This window comes from Ovis canadensis, chromosome 1 (assembly GCF_042477335.2).
Source record: "Ovis canadensis isolate MfBH-ARS-UI-01 breed Bighorn chromosome 1, ARS-UI_OviCan_v2, whole genome shotgun sequence".
Lineage (NCBI taxonomy): Eukaryota > Metazoa > Chordata > Mammalia > Artiodactyla > Bovidae > Ovis > Ovis canadensis.
Genome location: NC_091245.1, coordinates 210629864 through 210647134, shown reverse-complemented (window position 1 = coordinate 210647134; position 17271 = coordinate 210629864). Strand labels below are relative to the sequence as shown.

At 41.1% G+C, this 17271-nt stretch overlaps 1 protein-coding gene across 2 annotated transcripts in view; it reads left to right on the top strand.

The window, feature by feature from the left end:
• The window catches only part of USP13 (ubiquitin specific peptidase 13), a 136695-nt gene that overhangs the window by 34849 nt on the left and 84575 nt on the right, over positions 1–17271 (top strand). For both annotated transcript variants that reach the window (XM_069559449.1, XM_069559459.1), the window contains 2 exons: positions 11164–11285; positions 16597–16739. In XM_069559449.1, coding sequence (XP_069415550.1) covers positions 11164–11285; positions 16597–16739 — 265 coding nt within the window. The remainder of the gene's footprint in view (positions 1–11163; positions 11286–16596; positions 16740–17271) is intronic.

Sequence of the window (17271 nt, the reverse complement as noted above, 5' to 3'; positions counted from 1 at the left end):
CCTTTAAAGAAGAGACAGTTTTTTTTTTCTTTTCTTTTTTTAATACTAGCCAAACTACAGACTTTATTTGTATTTCACTATTTGTTGCTCTAGTATCCCACGTTGCATTTGGTTGTCATGTTTCCTTAATCCTGTCTAATCTGTGATAGTTCTGTAGACTTTTAAAGTCTTTAATAATTGTGACACTTTTGAAGAGTACTGGCCTCTATTTGGATTGTACCTCAATTTGGATTTATCATGTGACTTCATGGTAAGCCTGAGGTCATGCATTTTTGGCCAGAATTTCTCAGAGGTGATGGGCCCTCTTCAGGGCCTGCTGTCAGGGAGCACATTAAGCTGAACTGTCATTTGGGTGATGTTCAACCTTGATCACTTGTTAAGGTGGTATCTGCTGGGTTTTTCCACTGTGAGGTTAAGGTATAGTTAATAAATATTTTGAAAGTGATACTTGGAGATGATACTAATACTTGTTTCTCCTCAAGTTTTTGTTCACTAATTTTATCATCCATTAGTGGATCTTGCCTGTAACAATGTGGTGTTTATCTAATAGTGATTTTTCTGTCTCCCTCATTCAGAAGAGCCAGTTTTGCTCATACAAGTGAGGACTGGCATCTATCTCATGTAATCATGATCATATTTCATATTAAACTTCCTGTATGGTTTTCCCAGAAGAAAAAAATGGTTTGATAATTTTTGACCAGGCAAGTTGGTATCTGGAAATGCCTAGGATTATTGTTTAGAAGGAATTTCAAAATTGTTTGCATGTTGTAATTTTATTTTGGTTAAAAAAATTCTATATGCATACGTGTGTGTGTGTGTATCTCTATGTGTGTACATAATGCATGTATATGTGTATATATGATGTACTTACATATATGTGTATATATGTATGTATGCATATGTGTGTACATACATACAGACAGACAGACAGTAGTATCTGGCAAAATGTGCTCCAATTTGTTAGTAGTAACTCCTTCCTGATGGTGAAATTGAGGTGACATTAGTTTTCATCTTTTTACTTATTTGTGTTTAAATTCTTTTTCTGTTACCAAAAGACACATTGATTGTTTGAAAAGTAAAGCCATTGGATGTCTTGGAGCTGAGTTTCCTTCATGGTTGGGTTCTCTGTTACTCTGCACTGGGTCCACTCTTGCTGTCTTCTCTCCATATTTTCAGCCCATGGTTTTCTTTATGAGGCTTATCTGCAGTTGGTGTTTCCACACTGGCCAATCTTTCCCACTGCTCGGCATGGCTTTGAACCACAACCCAGGTTAACTAATTAGACTTGGAGAAGCTTAGAATAAGTTGAAATGATTGCTGAAAGCTGAAATGATTGAATGCATTTTGACGTTTTGGTTATAAGCCTTCGGCTCCCTTGCACTACTAGTGATAATGAACTTCTGAATTAAATGACATCAGCATGGCATTCTTAAACATCCTGATCTGCTGTTGTGGTGTTTCATTATTTTCTTTGGTTGAGTAAAGGAGTTAGCTGACCTCTTGACCTTTAACCTTTGTGTTTTTTACTCAAAAGACCTTGCGGTTTGATTTTTCTAATGATCATATTGGTGGTAGAGGATATTGTCAAGTAACTTAAAAAAAAATAATCCAAAGGTAAGCACTGAGGTTTTGTGCTTCTTACTGTGTGAACCCCTCCATTGCTTCCTGGGAGCACTAGCCCACCCTTTCGTTTCAGGGAGACTTTTTCTATGGGCTGCTCTCTGTGTTCTCTCAACATTTCATGTCTTAGAAAGCCAGAAACTCACAATCCAGCAAAAATGTTCTATTTGGATTGTGCCAGTTTTTAAAAAACTTAAATTTGAATGTCATTGGCACTCTGGGACTTGCCGTAGGCCCCAGTTCTTTCTAGATTTTATACTCAGATGCTTCACTAACTTATATTAGTAAGAATTATGTTTCACAAGCCCTGATTTAAAGCCTCCACTGGTGCTTCATAGCTCCCAGTAGCAGCCACTATACTCTCACCACACTGATCATAGCTCTGTTTTAAAGGTGCTGTGGCCTGTAAATTAATTTCAGTGAAGGACTGTATTAGACTTGTGCTATGCTGTGCTCCCGTCATGTCTGACTCTTTGCAACCCCATGGACTGTAGTCCTCTGAGCTCCTTTGTTCATGGGATTTCCCAGGCAAGAATACTGGAGTGGGTTGCCATTTCTTCCTCCAAGGGATCTTCCCGACTCAGGGGTCAAACCCATGTCTCCTGAGGCTCCTGCATTGACAGGTGGATTCTTTACCACTGAGCCACCTGGGTAGCCCTGTATTAGGCTTACCTCTGGTTTAATAGGAATTATAAAATATTGGTGAATTTAAATGAGGTAGATGTTAATTTCTTTTATTTCATGTAGAGGATGTTGGGAAACAGCAAATCCAGGCTGATGTGATGCCCTCATATTCATCAGATTCTAGGTTCTTCCCATATTTCTGTTTTACCCTCCATCCTGGTTTGTGATTTCTAACCTCATGGTCACTTCATGGTCCAAAATAGCTGCTAGAATTCCAGCCATCACATTGCCATTCTGGAAAGCAGGGAAGAAAAAGGGGAAGGGGCAAAAGAATCTAATCTCCCAGTTTATTCATTTTCCTTTTGTCAGTGTTCTCACAGATCCCCAGGCCACACTTTAGTTTATACTTCTCTGGTCGGAAATTGGTCACATGCCTATGCTGTGTGCTGCATAGGAGGCTGGAAAGCAAAGTCTATTAACTGGCTTCACTGAGTAAAGTCTGTTACTAAGGAAGAAGGGGAGAGTAAGGACTTCCCTGGTGGTCCAGTGGCTAAGACTCCATGGTTCCAATGCAGGGGGCTGGGGTTTGATAGCTGGTTAGGGAACTCGATCTTATATCCCACGCCTGAGAGTTCGCATGCTGCAACTAAAGATCCTGCATGCCACAACTAAGACCTGGCATAGCCAAATAAATAAATACAGAATAAAAAAAAGGAGGAGGAGAGAATGAATGCTGGGAGGCAGCATGTAGCCTCTGCCACAATTTCCTTCCCTAAAAAGGGACATTGGGTTGTTTCTTCAAGAAAAGGAAATGAACTCAGAACTCTCTTGCAGCCTCTTTGTTTCTTTGACTAGAAAGTACCTTTTCACTGCTATTGAAATATAGTTATGATGACCCATCACAAAACATATGTGGATGACTAATGCTTTCTCCTGGATAGAGGCTTTTTATCCCCTTTCACTTAATGACTTTATGACTAATTCCTTTCTAGTTGGCTCAATACTGACATTGAAACCACTGAATCATTTAGTCACAGCTATTGATATTAACTATTCATATTGATTTTAAAAGGGAAACTGAGGCCATTAGCAAGTGCTGTATGCTTACCCAAGTCTCCTGATCCCATTCTGCCCCTACATTTAAGTTAACTCTTTCTCCTGATTACCTCGATAGTCATCTAAATGAAATCCTAGTTAAGGATCCCTCAGATCTCACTTTTGCTGGTAACTCTTTTTAGAATCAACAGTGACAGTTATTGGTAATTTTTGAACCAGAGAAATTTTGTGCTTCTCTTAGGAGAGAAATTTAAATTTAGGATTTTAAAAATATTCTTTGAAATACGTAGCACATGGACAAAGCTTAAAATTGAAAATAACAAAAAGCAAGTTTTTCTCCCTTCCCTATGTCCCAGCCACTTGGTTACCCAGAGACAAGTGGTAGTTTCTGTTTGTACTTCCTTATGTATGTTGTGTATTCCTCCAGTAACAGTTTAGACCTATGCCATGCTTTTAGATTTTATTTGTGTAGGTGATGGGGAGCTACCACCTATACACTTTGGTTCCCAAACTGTGTCCTGAGGCACTCCAGGTTGCCACAACATATTCACAGGTTAATCACAGGATATTTTAACTCTTTAAGGGAACAGAGTGATGCTTGAACATTGCATGAATGAGTAGCTTGATGCAGTCTCGCTATTAGAGTATCCCAAAGAAAGGCAATGCCAAAGAATGCTCAAACTACCACACAATTGCACTCATCTCACACGCTAGTAAAGTAATGCTCAAAATTCTCTAAGCCAGGCTTCAGCAATACATGAACCGTGAACTTCCAGATGTTCAAGCTGATTTTAGAAAAGGCAGAGGAACCAGAGATCAAATTGCCAACATCCGCTAGATCATTGAAAAAGCAAGAGAGTTCCAGAAAAACATCTATTTCTGCTTTATTGACTATGCCAAAGCCTTTGACTGTGTGGATGACAACAAACTGTGGAAAGTTCTGAAAGAGATGGGAATACCAGACCACCTGACCTGCCTCTTGAGAAACCTGTATGCGGGTCAGGAAGCAGCAGTTAGAACTGGACATGGAACAACGGACTGGTTCCAAATAGGAAAAGGAGTACATCAAGGCTGTATATTGTCACCCTGCTTATTTAACTTACATGCAGAGTACATCATGAGAAACTCTGGGCTGGAAGAAGCGCAAGCTGGAATCAAGATTGCCGGGAGAAATATCAATAACCTCAGATATGCAGATGACACCACCCTTATGGCAGAAAGTGAGGAAGAACTAAAGAACCTCTTGATGAAAGTGAAAGTGGAGAGTGAAAAAGTTGGCTTAAAGCTCAACATTCAGAAAACAAAGATCATGGCATCTGGTCCCATCACTTCATGGGAAATAGATGGGGGAACTGTGGAGACAGTGGCTGACTTTATTTTTCTGGGCTCCAAAATCACTGCAGATGATGACTGCAGCAATGAAATTAAAAGACGCTTACTCCTTGAAAGGAAAGTTATGACCAACCTAGACAGCATATTCAAAAGTAGAGATATTACTTTGCCAACAAAGGTCCGTCTAGTCAAGGCTATGGTTTTTCCAGTAGTCATGTATGGAGGTATGGATGTGAGAGTTGGACTATAAAGAAAGCTGAGAGCCGAAGAACTGTGGTGTTGGAGAAGACTCTGGAGAGTCCCTTGGACAGCAAGGAGTTCCAACCAGCCCATCCTAAAGGAGATCAGTCCTGGGTGTTCATTGGAAGGACTGATGTTGGAGCTGAAACTCCAATACTTTGGCCACCAGCTGACTCATTTGAAAAGACCCTGATGCTGGGAAAGATTGAGGGCAGCAGGAGAAGGGACTGACAGAAGATGAGATGGCTGGATAGCATCACCGCCTCGATGGACATGGATTTGGGTGGACTCTGGGAGTTGGTGATGGACAGGGAGGCCTGGCATGCTGCGATTCATGGGGTTGCAAAGAGTCGGACACGACTGAGCGACTGAACTGAACTGAACTGAACTGATACTCCTCTCAGTGACTTCATCTCTTTGTAGAGCGCTCTTGTTTTTAGTGGTTTCTATGGTAAAAAGGCAAGAACCATGTGAAAATAAATGTGGAATGGAAAATAAGGGAGGCAGTGTCCAGTCTGATTCAAAAAGAAGTTCTGCCGTGCCTTCCAGGTGCATACATCCCTTTAGTCAGGGATTAATGGTTATTTAAGAGGGAAATAAAACATTTATTTCCTTTCAGTTTATGTGTATTATTTTTTCAAATGCCTACTAACTTGTTAGAACATAAATATTTGTTATTCTTGCCTGGAGAATCCCAGGGACAGGGGAGCCTGGTGGGCTGCCGTCTCTGGGGTTGCAGAGTTGGACATGACTGAAGCTACTTAGCAGCAGCAGCAGCAAATATTTGTTATATATTGAGTTATTAAGTTATCTTTTATAGTTATTAAGTTATTAAATAGTTATTAAGTTATACTAAATGAACAGAATATTGGGCATGTCTTTTGGTTTAGGGCCACTGTGCAAAAATTGCTGGGAAGCTAAAGGGCGCTGTGAACTGAGAAAGTGGGTAGCTCTGCATTCGTGTTTTTAAGCTAGAAAGGGGCACTGTTAGGCTGTCTTTGAGAGAGGTAATTTACAACAATGTGAAAGACTGTGGATTTTGGGAGTTGGCTGATACAAAACTTACTGTTTTATGGGATGGAAGGAGAGAAGAGGGAGTGGAAGGGAGTCCAGGATCTTCACAGAAATACCCCAGGACTCTTGATGAGATTCTCACCTCATCTCAAATATTCTTTACCTTAAAGCTACAAATGTGTAGTCATGTAAATAACTGGTAGTAAATTTAATTAAAAAGAGCATCTCTTTGGTATATCATACAATGAAAGTGAAAGTGGAGAGCGAAAAAGTTGGCTTAAAGCTCAACATTCAGAAAACGAAGATCATGGCATCCAGTCCCATCACTCCATGGGAAATAGATGGGGAAACAGTAGAAACAGTGTCAGACTTTATTTTTTTGGGCTCCAAAATCATTGCAGATGGTGACTGCAGCCATGAAATTAAAAGACGCTTACTCCTTGGAAGAAAAGTTATGACCAACCTAGATAGTATATTCAAAAGCAGAGACATTACATTGCCGACTAAGGTCCGCCTAGTCAAGGCTATGGTTTTTCCTGTGCTCATGTATGGATGTGAGAGTTGGACTGTGAAGAAAGCTGAGCACCAAAGAATTGATGCTTTTGAGCTGTGGTGTTGGAGAAGACTCTTGAGAGTCCCTTGGACTGCAAGGAGATCCAACCAGTCCATTCTGAAGGAGATCAACCCAGGGATTTCTTTGAAAGGAATGATACTAAAGCTGAAACTCCAGTACTTTGGCCACCTCATGCAAAGAGTTGACTCATTGGAAAAGACTCTGATGCTGGGAGGGATTGGAGGCAGCAGGAGAAGGGGACGACTGAGGATGAGATGGCTGGATGGCATCACGGACTCGATGGACGTGAATCTGAGTGAACTCCGGGAGATGGTGATGGACAGGGTAGCCTGGCGTGCTGTGATTCATGGGGTTGCAAAGAGTCAGACACGACTGAGTGACTGGACTGAACTGAACTGAACAATAGTGGCTCAGACAATAAAGAATCTGCCTTCAGTGCAGGAGACCTGAATTCAATCCTTGGGTCAGGAAGGTGCTCTGGAGAAGGAAATGGCAACCCACTCCAGTATTCTTGCCTGGAGAATCCTATCGACAGAGGAGCCTGGTGGGCTACAGTCCATGGGGTCTCAAAGAGTTGGACGAAACTGAGAGACTAACACAAAACAGGATTAAATGTTCACATTTCTATTGACTCCTCTACCTGCCTCCTCCCACAACTTTCACAAATAGGAGTAAATGAGTCAGCTCTTCTGTGTCTGAAGACTTGGGTGTCAAAAAGCTACTGCTTACTCCTTGGAAGGAAAGATATGACCAACCTAGATAGCATATTGAAAAGCAGAGATATTACCTTGCCAACAAAGGTCCGTCTAGTCAAGGCGATGGTTTTTCCTGTGGTCATGTATGAATGTGAGAGTTGGACTGTGAAGAAAGCTGAGCACTGAAGAATTGATGCTTTTGAACTGTGGTGCTAGAGAAGACTCTTGAGATTCCCTTGGACTGCAAGGAGATCCAACCAGTCCATTCTGAAGGAGATCAACCCTGGGATTTCTTTGGGAGGAATGATGCTAAAGCTGAAACTCCAATACTTTGGCTATCTGATGTGAAGAGTTGATTGATTGGAAAAGACCCTGATCCTGGGAAAGATTGAAGGCAGGAGGAGAAGGGGATGACAGAGGATGAGATGGTTGGATGGCATCACTGACTCGATGGACATGAGTTTGGGTGAACTCTGGATGTTGGTGATGGACAGGGAGGCCTGGCGTGCTGCGATTCATGGGGTCGCAAAGAGTCGGACATGACTGAGCGATGGAACTGAACTCACTGAAACCTCGGGGAGCTTACATTCCACCCTTTTTGCCTTTAACTTTGACATTCATACTTGATGAGGAATAGGTGGAAAACAGAGCGGCTGCAGAAAGTTCCTGGAAGAGACCTGCTCAGGAAAGTTATCTGCGCCTGTAACTACCAGAAGTTTTAAGGAAACTCCATTTTGTCCTTTCTTTCTGAGTAGGTCATAGAGCAGGTCTGGGCTCAAGGAGCTGTCCCCGTACCCTCATGGGAGGGTTTGCAGTTGGTCAGATTTCTCAGCACTGATGCAGAAAGCTGCTCACTTTTAGGGCACAGATTAACAAATTAATGTTAGTTAATTTGTTACAGTCCTGCTGAGATAACCCTGAGCTGGGCTTCAGAGCCCTGGCTTGATTTAGAGATCCTTTCCTCTGCTGTGCTGCTTCGTAGTGACTTCTTGAAATGGCTGTGGTCCCAGCTACTTCTCAGGGATTTGAGTAGATCACTGAGGTAGAGTTCAAGAAGGGGTATTATAAAATAAAATTTGTTTTTAACTTAGAGAAAGAGCCCATCCAGGAATTACCAGTTCATTGTCCCAGTAACTGTTTGGAAGAGGCTGGGGGTCCTGTTTCTGCTGTTCCCTAGCCCTTAGTTACCCTGTAGTTTCCTTAACCAGATATTTTGGGCTGGAGAGACTCTAATTAGAAAAATTTAGAGATTGTGGACTTATATTTAGAATCAAAGGGTCATGTATATTCAGGGGAAACTTTAACTTTGCCAGTTAGATTCAGAGTGTACGTTACCTCTGCTGAATATGGGCTTCCCTGGTGGCTCAGATGGTAAAGAATCCACCTGCAGTGCAGGAGACCAGAGTTTGATCACTGGGTCAGGAAGATCTATCTCCTGGAGAAGGGAATGGCAAGCCACTCCAGTACAAAGCTCTGCTTTTTTACATGACAGCAGTCTTGCTTTTTTAACAGACAATAGTTACCAATGTAAAAAGGCCCCAAACTGAAACAGCACTTTGGATGCGCTAGCTTTGCTTGTCTTTAACATGCTGGAGCTGTTAACTTCCTAAAGTCTCCTTTCCAGATGTTTGTGGAGTGTGTGGTGTGTGCTGGGACTAGGGATTTGAAGGTGAATAAGACTCACTTCCTGTGCTTAGAGCTTACCATCTAGAAGCATCTGAAGTTTATATCTTCTCCACATTTGGATCACGTAGAAGATCCCCTATGATATCCTGGTCTTCCTGAAACTGACTGCATCATTGCTTTGGAGCTGTCAGCCAAAGGGAAGGGAGGGCGCTTGTGCTTATGTTAGTTGTTAATAGTGTGGAGAAGAGAGGACAGTGATGGTGAGGGTGATGGTGGGAGCGATGGCAGCTATTCTGTGGAGCCCCTCGCCCCTGCCAGATCCCAACCAGGTGCCTTAAAACCTTATCTTCTTTGATTCTCTCAACAATCGTACTGGGTAGCTAATATTGTCTATCATCTCCTCATGAGGAAGATGAACTTGGAAAGAACTTTCCCAGGCTTATGCAGCTAGTCAACATCAGGGTGGGATTTTTTTTTTTTTTTTGACTTAGTTTATCATTGTTTTTGGCCAGGTAAGATTTAAATCAGCATTATGAATTGTGTTGTTTTCTCTGGAGCAAAAAACATTTAGATTATGTGTTATATGAGCTGAATCTATACACAAAACCAAAAAATTTATACTTTGGTTATTCAAAATTATTATGCACAATATAATAAAGAAGAATTTAAGAATAAAGTTCATCTCCTTGTTCTTTTCTTTCTTTTGGTCTTGCTGGCTAGGGATTGAACCTCTGCCCTTGGTAGTAAAAGTGTGGAGTCCTGATTCACTGAACCACCACAGAATTCCCCATTCATTGTTTTCATTTGTTCAGATTTCCTTCCAATTTTTGTCTATGAATATAACTAGTATAAAGTTGTCTTTTCAGTGAAGATGAACTTTATAATTTTAGCATTAACATGGCATAAACATTTCCATGTTTCTACACAGTCTAAAAAAATATCATTTAAGTAATATTCTAGTGGGTTAAACACCATTCTCATTGAACATTTAGGTTCTCATTTTTAAAAATTAGATACCGGGACATTCCTATTTTTATAACATAGGATGTCTATCTTTGTTTGAATTATTTTCTTTAAATAAAAGCCTTTAGTTACTTCTTAAAGTCTTAGACTCTTCTTTGACATTTTTTTTTAGAAATCAACCTCTTATGGCTGCCTAACAATGTGATTTGTTTATTTTGTCATTTCCGATCCTTATTATTTAGAACCTTTTTGTTAAAATGTGTAGACTGTGTTCCAGCTGTTTATCACTTTCCACTTAAAACTGCTCTCCCTTTGAAAATTTAAGAGCAGATCTGTACATAAAAAGGTACCAGGTTGAGGCTTTTGAGGCATACAACAAGGTAGTAACAGAATCTAGATCCCTTGGTTCTTAGCTGGCTGCTTCGTCTAGTAAAATAACTTTCTCCTGTTTACAGAGCCCATATTTGTGTACCTGTTTGTGTGTGTGTGAGTGGAAGATGGCTTGAGAGCTCTTAGTCGCCATAGTTCCAAATGTCTAAATATACAAACAGGATCTGGGTTTCTGCCATCCATGTGAATGCAAGGCTGAAATGTCCATGTAAATATTGTGACAGGACATTTCCTTGAGCCTTTGCCTAACCTTTCCCAGAGACTAGCCAAGCAAAGAGGTGATGACTTGATAGATACCAGGCCGGACTTCCTTACTGAAAATCCTCCATGACCTGAGGGCAACAGGACTGCTTAGATTGTAGGGTCCCCCTCTGGCTTAGTATCTCAACAACTCTTAGTGGGGAGGGGGAGGGTAGGAAAGAGAGAGACAGAGGGAGGGAAATTGAGATTTTATTTTAAAATAGGTCACCAGTAAATGGTGAGAATTATTATGTGTCAGGTCTCTTGTTTATAATTTATTTATTCTCCATATAAACTGTGTGAGATAAGTTTTATTATCTCCATTCTACAAATGAGGAAACTAAGGCTTAGGGAGTTTGTGGCTTGACCAAATAAACATTAATTTTGGAGCCAGAGTTGAAGCTGGGCTTATCTACTCTCAAATCCATGTACTTTCTTCTGTTGTGTTGGAGAAATATTCCATCCTATTCTTGTGAAGTCAGGAGCCAAGTACCCAACAAGTCATAATGACCGTCTTCCTTTCAACATCTGTAAGAACTGAACATCTAGTGCAAATGAATGCTTTACATATAAAGCTTTATGATGTGACTCAGCCTTCTTTGTCCATCTGTTCCTAGTAGATAAGTGTGTACCACTTAGGGAGGACGGAAAGGCCTCCCAGTTCTGGCTTGGGGTAGGTGGATGGCTGGACTGCCAGCCCTGTGAGCTTCTGGCTTTCCCAGTGAGTGCTGCCTTGGTGTGCTGTATTCTTTCTTCACTTCTTGTTCTTTGTTTTTGTTTTCTCCTCAGATCTAGATACTGATGACGATTTAAATAGCGACGATTATGAATATGAAGATGAAGCCAAACTTGTTATATTCCCAGACCACTATGAAATAGCCCTACCAAATATTGAGGAGTTACCAGCCCTGGTCAGTGAGTGTGCACGGCTGCTAGCTAGATGCGCGTGACTCTCTGTGTCAGGTGTGTGTGCGTGTGTCAGGTGTGTGTGCTGGGCGGTGGGGAAGGCAGGGTGAGTGAGAGAGGAAGAGGAGAATGAGCAGAAACAGGAGCAGATTGCTCCTTGTCTGCAAGAGGGCCCCACAGGGTCCTTTGCAGTAACACTGGGCCACATGCCCTCTGCTGCTGGCTGGCTGGCCTCCTCCACGTGGGCTGGCTTCTTGTTACCTGTGAATCACAGTCTTGTGCTTAGATTTTCAAACTGTGTCCCTGAGATGTGCAGGAGAGGGACTGCCTCCCCTTTAGAGGGATGCCTACAATTTTTCTCTCTTCTGCATGCTGGCCTTCCATGTATAATTTTGTTTGGGAAACATCAAAGAGTTCCACTGAGAAACAATAGCAACACGAGTTTGAAAATAACCAAGTATTTAGAAATCACAGGTGTCCAGGAGCTTTGTGGGAGTGTATTCTTTTAGGACAGAGATCGCTTGCTGGCTTTTAGAATTTAGATTTAGTGGTGAGTTTTTTTCCCCTTCCTTTCTTTTTTGTGAAGCAGCTTTCATCTTCCTGGACAACTTAAAGCCGAGGGTGGGGTGGTGGTGGTGGTGGTATGAGGAAGCCAATTTCTGTTTTACTTTGATTCCTGAATTCTGTGGGGCCCAGACTATTTTCCTACTCTTCCCTCATTTCCTGTATTGTCTCCACGGCCTCATCCTTTTTTGTGTGTTCTTTTCCTCTCTTCTACTCTGTTGCGTCCTGACTTCTCAGAGTCTGGCCACAGATAGCAGAGTTAGACATTCCAGCTCATTTTTCCCCTCCTCAAGGTTTGCTGAAACCAAAGCTAAATCTCTAGGCCCCCAATTCTTCCAAATGTTGTGTGACTCTGTCTATAGCCTCCTCCCTGCTCCCGTGCCCCTGCCAAGTGGGCATATTTGTACTCGGGGTTCCCATGGCATTAGGGGTGAGGTTTCCACCATTCAGCCAGTTTTGCCTCTGATCTACTTTATACCTAAACATAAGACCACAGAATTGAAAGATTTGTCTATTTAGCTATGATAGCTCTTTCCTCTAATTATTTGATCTAGCACATCCTTTTTATTATGATAGTACCAAGTGCATAGCTTTTAGCAATGTGTACAGAATTTAATTACCTCTGCTTACTGCAGTTCCCTGTATCTACTCACATGGCATTTACCAAGGGCAAAATATATGGTGGACAAAATGGTCTTACCATTATCTGATATTATATACTAAAGTTTATATCTGTATAAAACTAGGAGTTCTCACTGCTCTTGTTTAATATAACTCTTGAGTCTGTTATCAAAAAAGAAGCAGCACATTGTGAATGAATGTCACGAGGGATGATTTTTCTCTCACTCACTTATGAAAAAAAGTCTTCATGTGAGAAAAGTTAAGAGAGCCTCTAAATACTTTTAATTATTCTCTGTATGCAGAACATAATTCCAAGTGTGAATGCTTTTATAGAGGGGTGAGGTGTCACAGAAATCTGAATCTAGCAATATATATTATAATTTCTAATAGAGTCTTTTAGAATTAAGAAATGCTTTAGGAATTAAAAAGAGAGAGAATTGTTTGGAAGATAAGGTAGGCAGATAGAAGAGGAAGCCTGGATTTATCTGATGGTAACTGGTTTTATCTATATAACAGATGCTCGTTACTATAATTTCTTTTCATGCTTTTGCTTCATTTTTGGTATTTGGTAATTCTCTTTTTAAGTACCCCAAATTATTGAACTTCAAGTTACCCAACCAGGTCTTCTATCATCTCTTGGATTTCTCAGCACAAGAAAATTCAGTTTCAGATAGGTACTCTGTAGATTCTACCATAAAGCTGAACACCTCTTAGTGATACAGGGATCACAGAGAGATGGCGTCTGGGACTCAGTAGATCTAGTGCCTCATTTTAGACTCAGGAGCTCAAGCAGTGGTGCTCTTGTAGTTGGTTAGCAACCAGCTCCCTGCGCTGTAGTGGTTGCCGATTTCAGTGGTGTAAATACTCCCACCGTGGCTGATTTCAGGCTAACATATCACCAATGCAGTGTTGGGAAGAGATGTGTAGTAGGACACCATCACCTATAGCTTCAACCGCTTATATAACGTGGATATAAGTGACTTCCCAAGCATATAGATTAGATATAAAGGTAGAGTAACACAGCTAGGGAGTGAAGAGTTTTAAACATTTTTTGCCTATAAAAAATATATTTGTGAGCCTGTAGAATTTAATTTTTAGTAATAGCTGTGCTTAACAATCTTACTTGAGAATTTCTTAAAATTTAGCAATCAATTCTGTGAGCCAGTTTGAGCCAATTCCAGAACACCCCTGAACTTGAGATAATTCATAGTATAATGTAGGATAATGGATCCTGACTTTCAATTGTGATCCATAAAAAGGGTCTCAAAGTGATTTTAGATGGTATTCTGAAAACATTAGGTCAATGTTTTATAGTGTCCCAGACAATTAAGGAAATTTTGTCGAGTGTCACCAGGAAAGAATCTCAAAGAAAAGAGAGAATATTACATCCGAATCATTGTGCATTACAAACTAGAACACTTAAAGATCTAATGGGGTGGAGAAGATTCAGAAGAGGACAGGGAAGGGTTCAAGGTAGTCAGTGAAATAGCAGGGAGATTATAACAGGCCAGAGTAAAAAGATGAGGATTTGTAGCTAGGAGTGCCAAGGCAGCATGGCCCAAACATATCGCATCAGGAAGGAGCTCATGGTGAACTCAACCTTGTTTTCTAGGGACATTACTGGAAGGGAGTGGAAGGTGATTTTTGATAATTGAAAGGAAGCACTCATTATATAGCACTGCTTGTAGGAGATGAATGGGAATGTTTTTGGAAAACACTGAGAGAGGGGCAAGATGGGGAAAGGGGATTAAGAGATATACACTACTAGGTATAAAAGAAATAAGATGGAAGGATATAATGTACAGCACAGGGAATATAACCAGTTATTTTATAATAACGTTAAACAGAGTATATGTTACAAAATGTCAGATTACTATGTTGTACACCTGAAACTAATATAACATTGTAAATCAATTATGACAAAAACTTCTATCAAATAAACAGTCCTCCCCCCACCAAAAAAAGAAGAGGTTTAAATATATTTATGAATGCCCGATTGCCTCATCTGTAATGGAGTGTAAGCTTTTTTTTTTTTTTGTAATGGAATGTAAGCTTTTTGCGGGCAGGAGCCTTTTCCTTCTCCTGACTGTGCCTAGCCTAGTGGTGTCAGTTAGCAGTGTTCAGTATATCCTCAGAGAGTTTTAAAAGCTGGAGAAGGATGGGCTCTAATGTTCACAGGAGATCACTGCCTGCTGGGCAGAGAAGAGGGAGCGAGAGTGGGAGAAAGAAGACCTTAAGGCGGCTGTTGTGTGGCTGGAATGATGGTTGGGACTAAGATGGGTGTGACCGAAATTAAGAAGAGGTAGACTGCAAGTAGATTGTGGCTGTAGGGCTGGTAGGAATTGCTTATGGCCTGGGTGGGTGTGGGATGGCACCTGAGGCCTCTATTATCTCTTTTTCTCCCTTGTAGTTGTTTACTTTATGTTTTTATTGGGGTAAAGTTACTTTACAATGTGTCAGTTTCTGCTGTATAATGAAGTGAATCAGTTGTGTGTGTGTGTGTATCTATCTCCACTTTTTAGATTTATTTCCCATTTGGTGGTGATGGTGGTTTAGTCACTAAGTCAGGTCCAACTTTTGTGACCCCATAGACTGTAGCCTACCAGGTTCCTCTGTCCATAGGATTTCCCAGGAAAGAATACTGAAGTGGGTGGCCATTTCCTTCTCCAGGGCATCTTTCTGACCCAGGGATCAAACCCTGGTATCCTACACTGCAGGCGGATTCTTAACCAAGTGAGCCAGCAGGGAACCATAGAGTATGTCTCATAACATTGAGTATGTTCTGGGGTCAGTTGTTGGTGCTACCCAGAGGAAAACATTCTGTATGAAGTTCAGCTAATTGTGCAGGAGGATAGTGATATAGAATATGCATTTTTGTTAAACAATTTCAATGGCTTTTATTATATTCAGAATTGGGCATCCATCATGACTATCTCATTTTAGAATATTTTTATTACCCCACAGCCATCACCTACCCCTCTGCCTCTTATCCCCCTTGCCTCTGGCTATCACTAATCTGCTTTCTGTCTTTTTGGATTTGCCTATTTTGTCCATTCCATATAAAAGGAATCATGGTTCTTTGTGGCTGGCTTCTTTTAACTTAGCATACATTTTCAAGGTCCATCTAGGTTGTAGCATGTATTGGTACTTCATTCCTTTTTATTGCTGATAACAGTTCTTATATCAAAATACAATACTTTATCCATTTATCATTAATGGACTTTTGGCTGTTATAAATAATGCTTCTGTGAACATTTGTTGATAAGTTTTTGTGTAGACCTATATTTTTATTTATTAATACCTTGGGTGTATACCTCGGAACGGAATTGCAGGGTCATATGGTAGTTCTGTTCAACCATTTGAGGACCTGCCAAATTATTTTCCAAAGTGGCTGTGCCATTTTACATTCTCATCAGAATATGTTTTTAAAGAGAGCTAAAAATATCTTACAGCATTAAACAAATAGTGAATAGTTGTGAGAGGCCTGTGTCCAGGATCAGTGGGGTTTGGGAGAAAGTAGAGAGTCGGCCCTCCCTGGTGGTTAGTTGGTGCCAAGCTGGGCATCACAGATTTGCTCATAATGGCTGGTCTGGCGCAGAACATCTAGGCATGTCCCCATCCAAGGTCACATTTGCACCAGATTAGGAAATGGAGCCATGCTGCTTGCATTCCATTCAAGTGCCTTTGACCACATGTCATTGTGTGATGAGTTAAGGATATTGGATATCTTGGTGTAAATTTGTTAGGAGTAAAACATACCATTTGGGTAAATCCTAGATATTCCTGTTGCTGATTTCACCCTTGTAAATTGTTCACCTTATAATTTTCACTCCACTTGCTAAGAGACAGAAATTGTTAAATCTGACTTTTATGCTTGGATTTACAAACTGGATTTAGTTCTTTGCTATCTTGTGCCATTGTTAAAACTGCAAATTCCAGGCCAGGACAAAACCTAACTAGACCCAGGGGGAAAGTGCTAGAGTCAGGAAACTAGCATCTTGCTCTCCTGGTAACTAAGCTGTTTGAATTTTCTTGACTTAAGTTGTATTTACTAATAAACTTTAAGATTCATTTTACAAAAGTTGCTGTTCTCAAACTGTTTTACGTATTATACCTGCATTTGTCTTATAGGTAACAATTGCTTGTGATGCAGTTCTCAGCTCAAAATCTCCATACAGAAAGCAGGACCCAGATACATGGGAGAATGAATTGCCAGTGTCAAAATATGCCAATAACCTCACCCAGTTGGACAATGGAGTCAGGATTCCTCCAAGGTGAGAGTCAGCAAAATGGAACTTTACTGCCTAAAACTGGCCAAAGGATTTTTCTATGTCTCCACTGAATTAGCAGTTATATATGTTCTTATCAGTTGCCTTTTATAAAAATAATCTCAAAAATTCTCTCTGGAATTATCTATACCTTTGTTGTAGACACTGACCGTGGCCAGTCCCCACCCCGGAGGCGAGCCCATCCCCACCCTAAGGCATCTGATTGATTGCAGACACCTGCAGCTCTTTCTTAGGGGCTTTCTCCATCTGCCAGAGCCAGGTTGGCTGGTGCATGGGAAAGTCAGAAATGCTGTGGAGTCATGCACCCTCCTGTCCTCCTGGAACAGACCCCAACCAGAGGCTGTGGAGTGGAAGGATGAATACCTAGACCCCCACCCTCAAGTTGGGTAATCATCTCCTGGAGTTCTGCAGCTGGTCTGAGCCCCACTGGTCCAAGGGGTCATCTGCTTGTTGACAGTCTCTGGCCTGGCTGCCTACCCTTTCAGTCTCTCTTCCCTCAACTCCCCTGGGGTGCTTC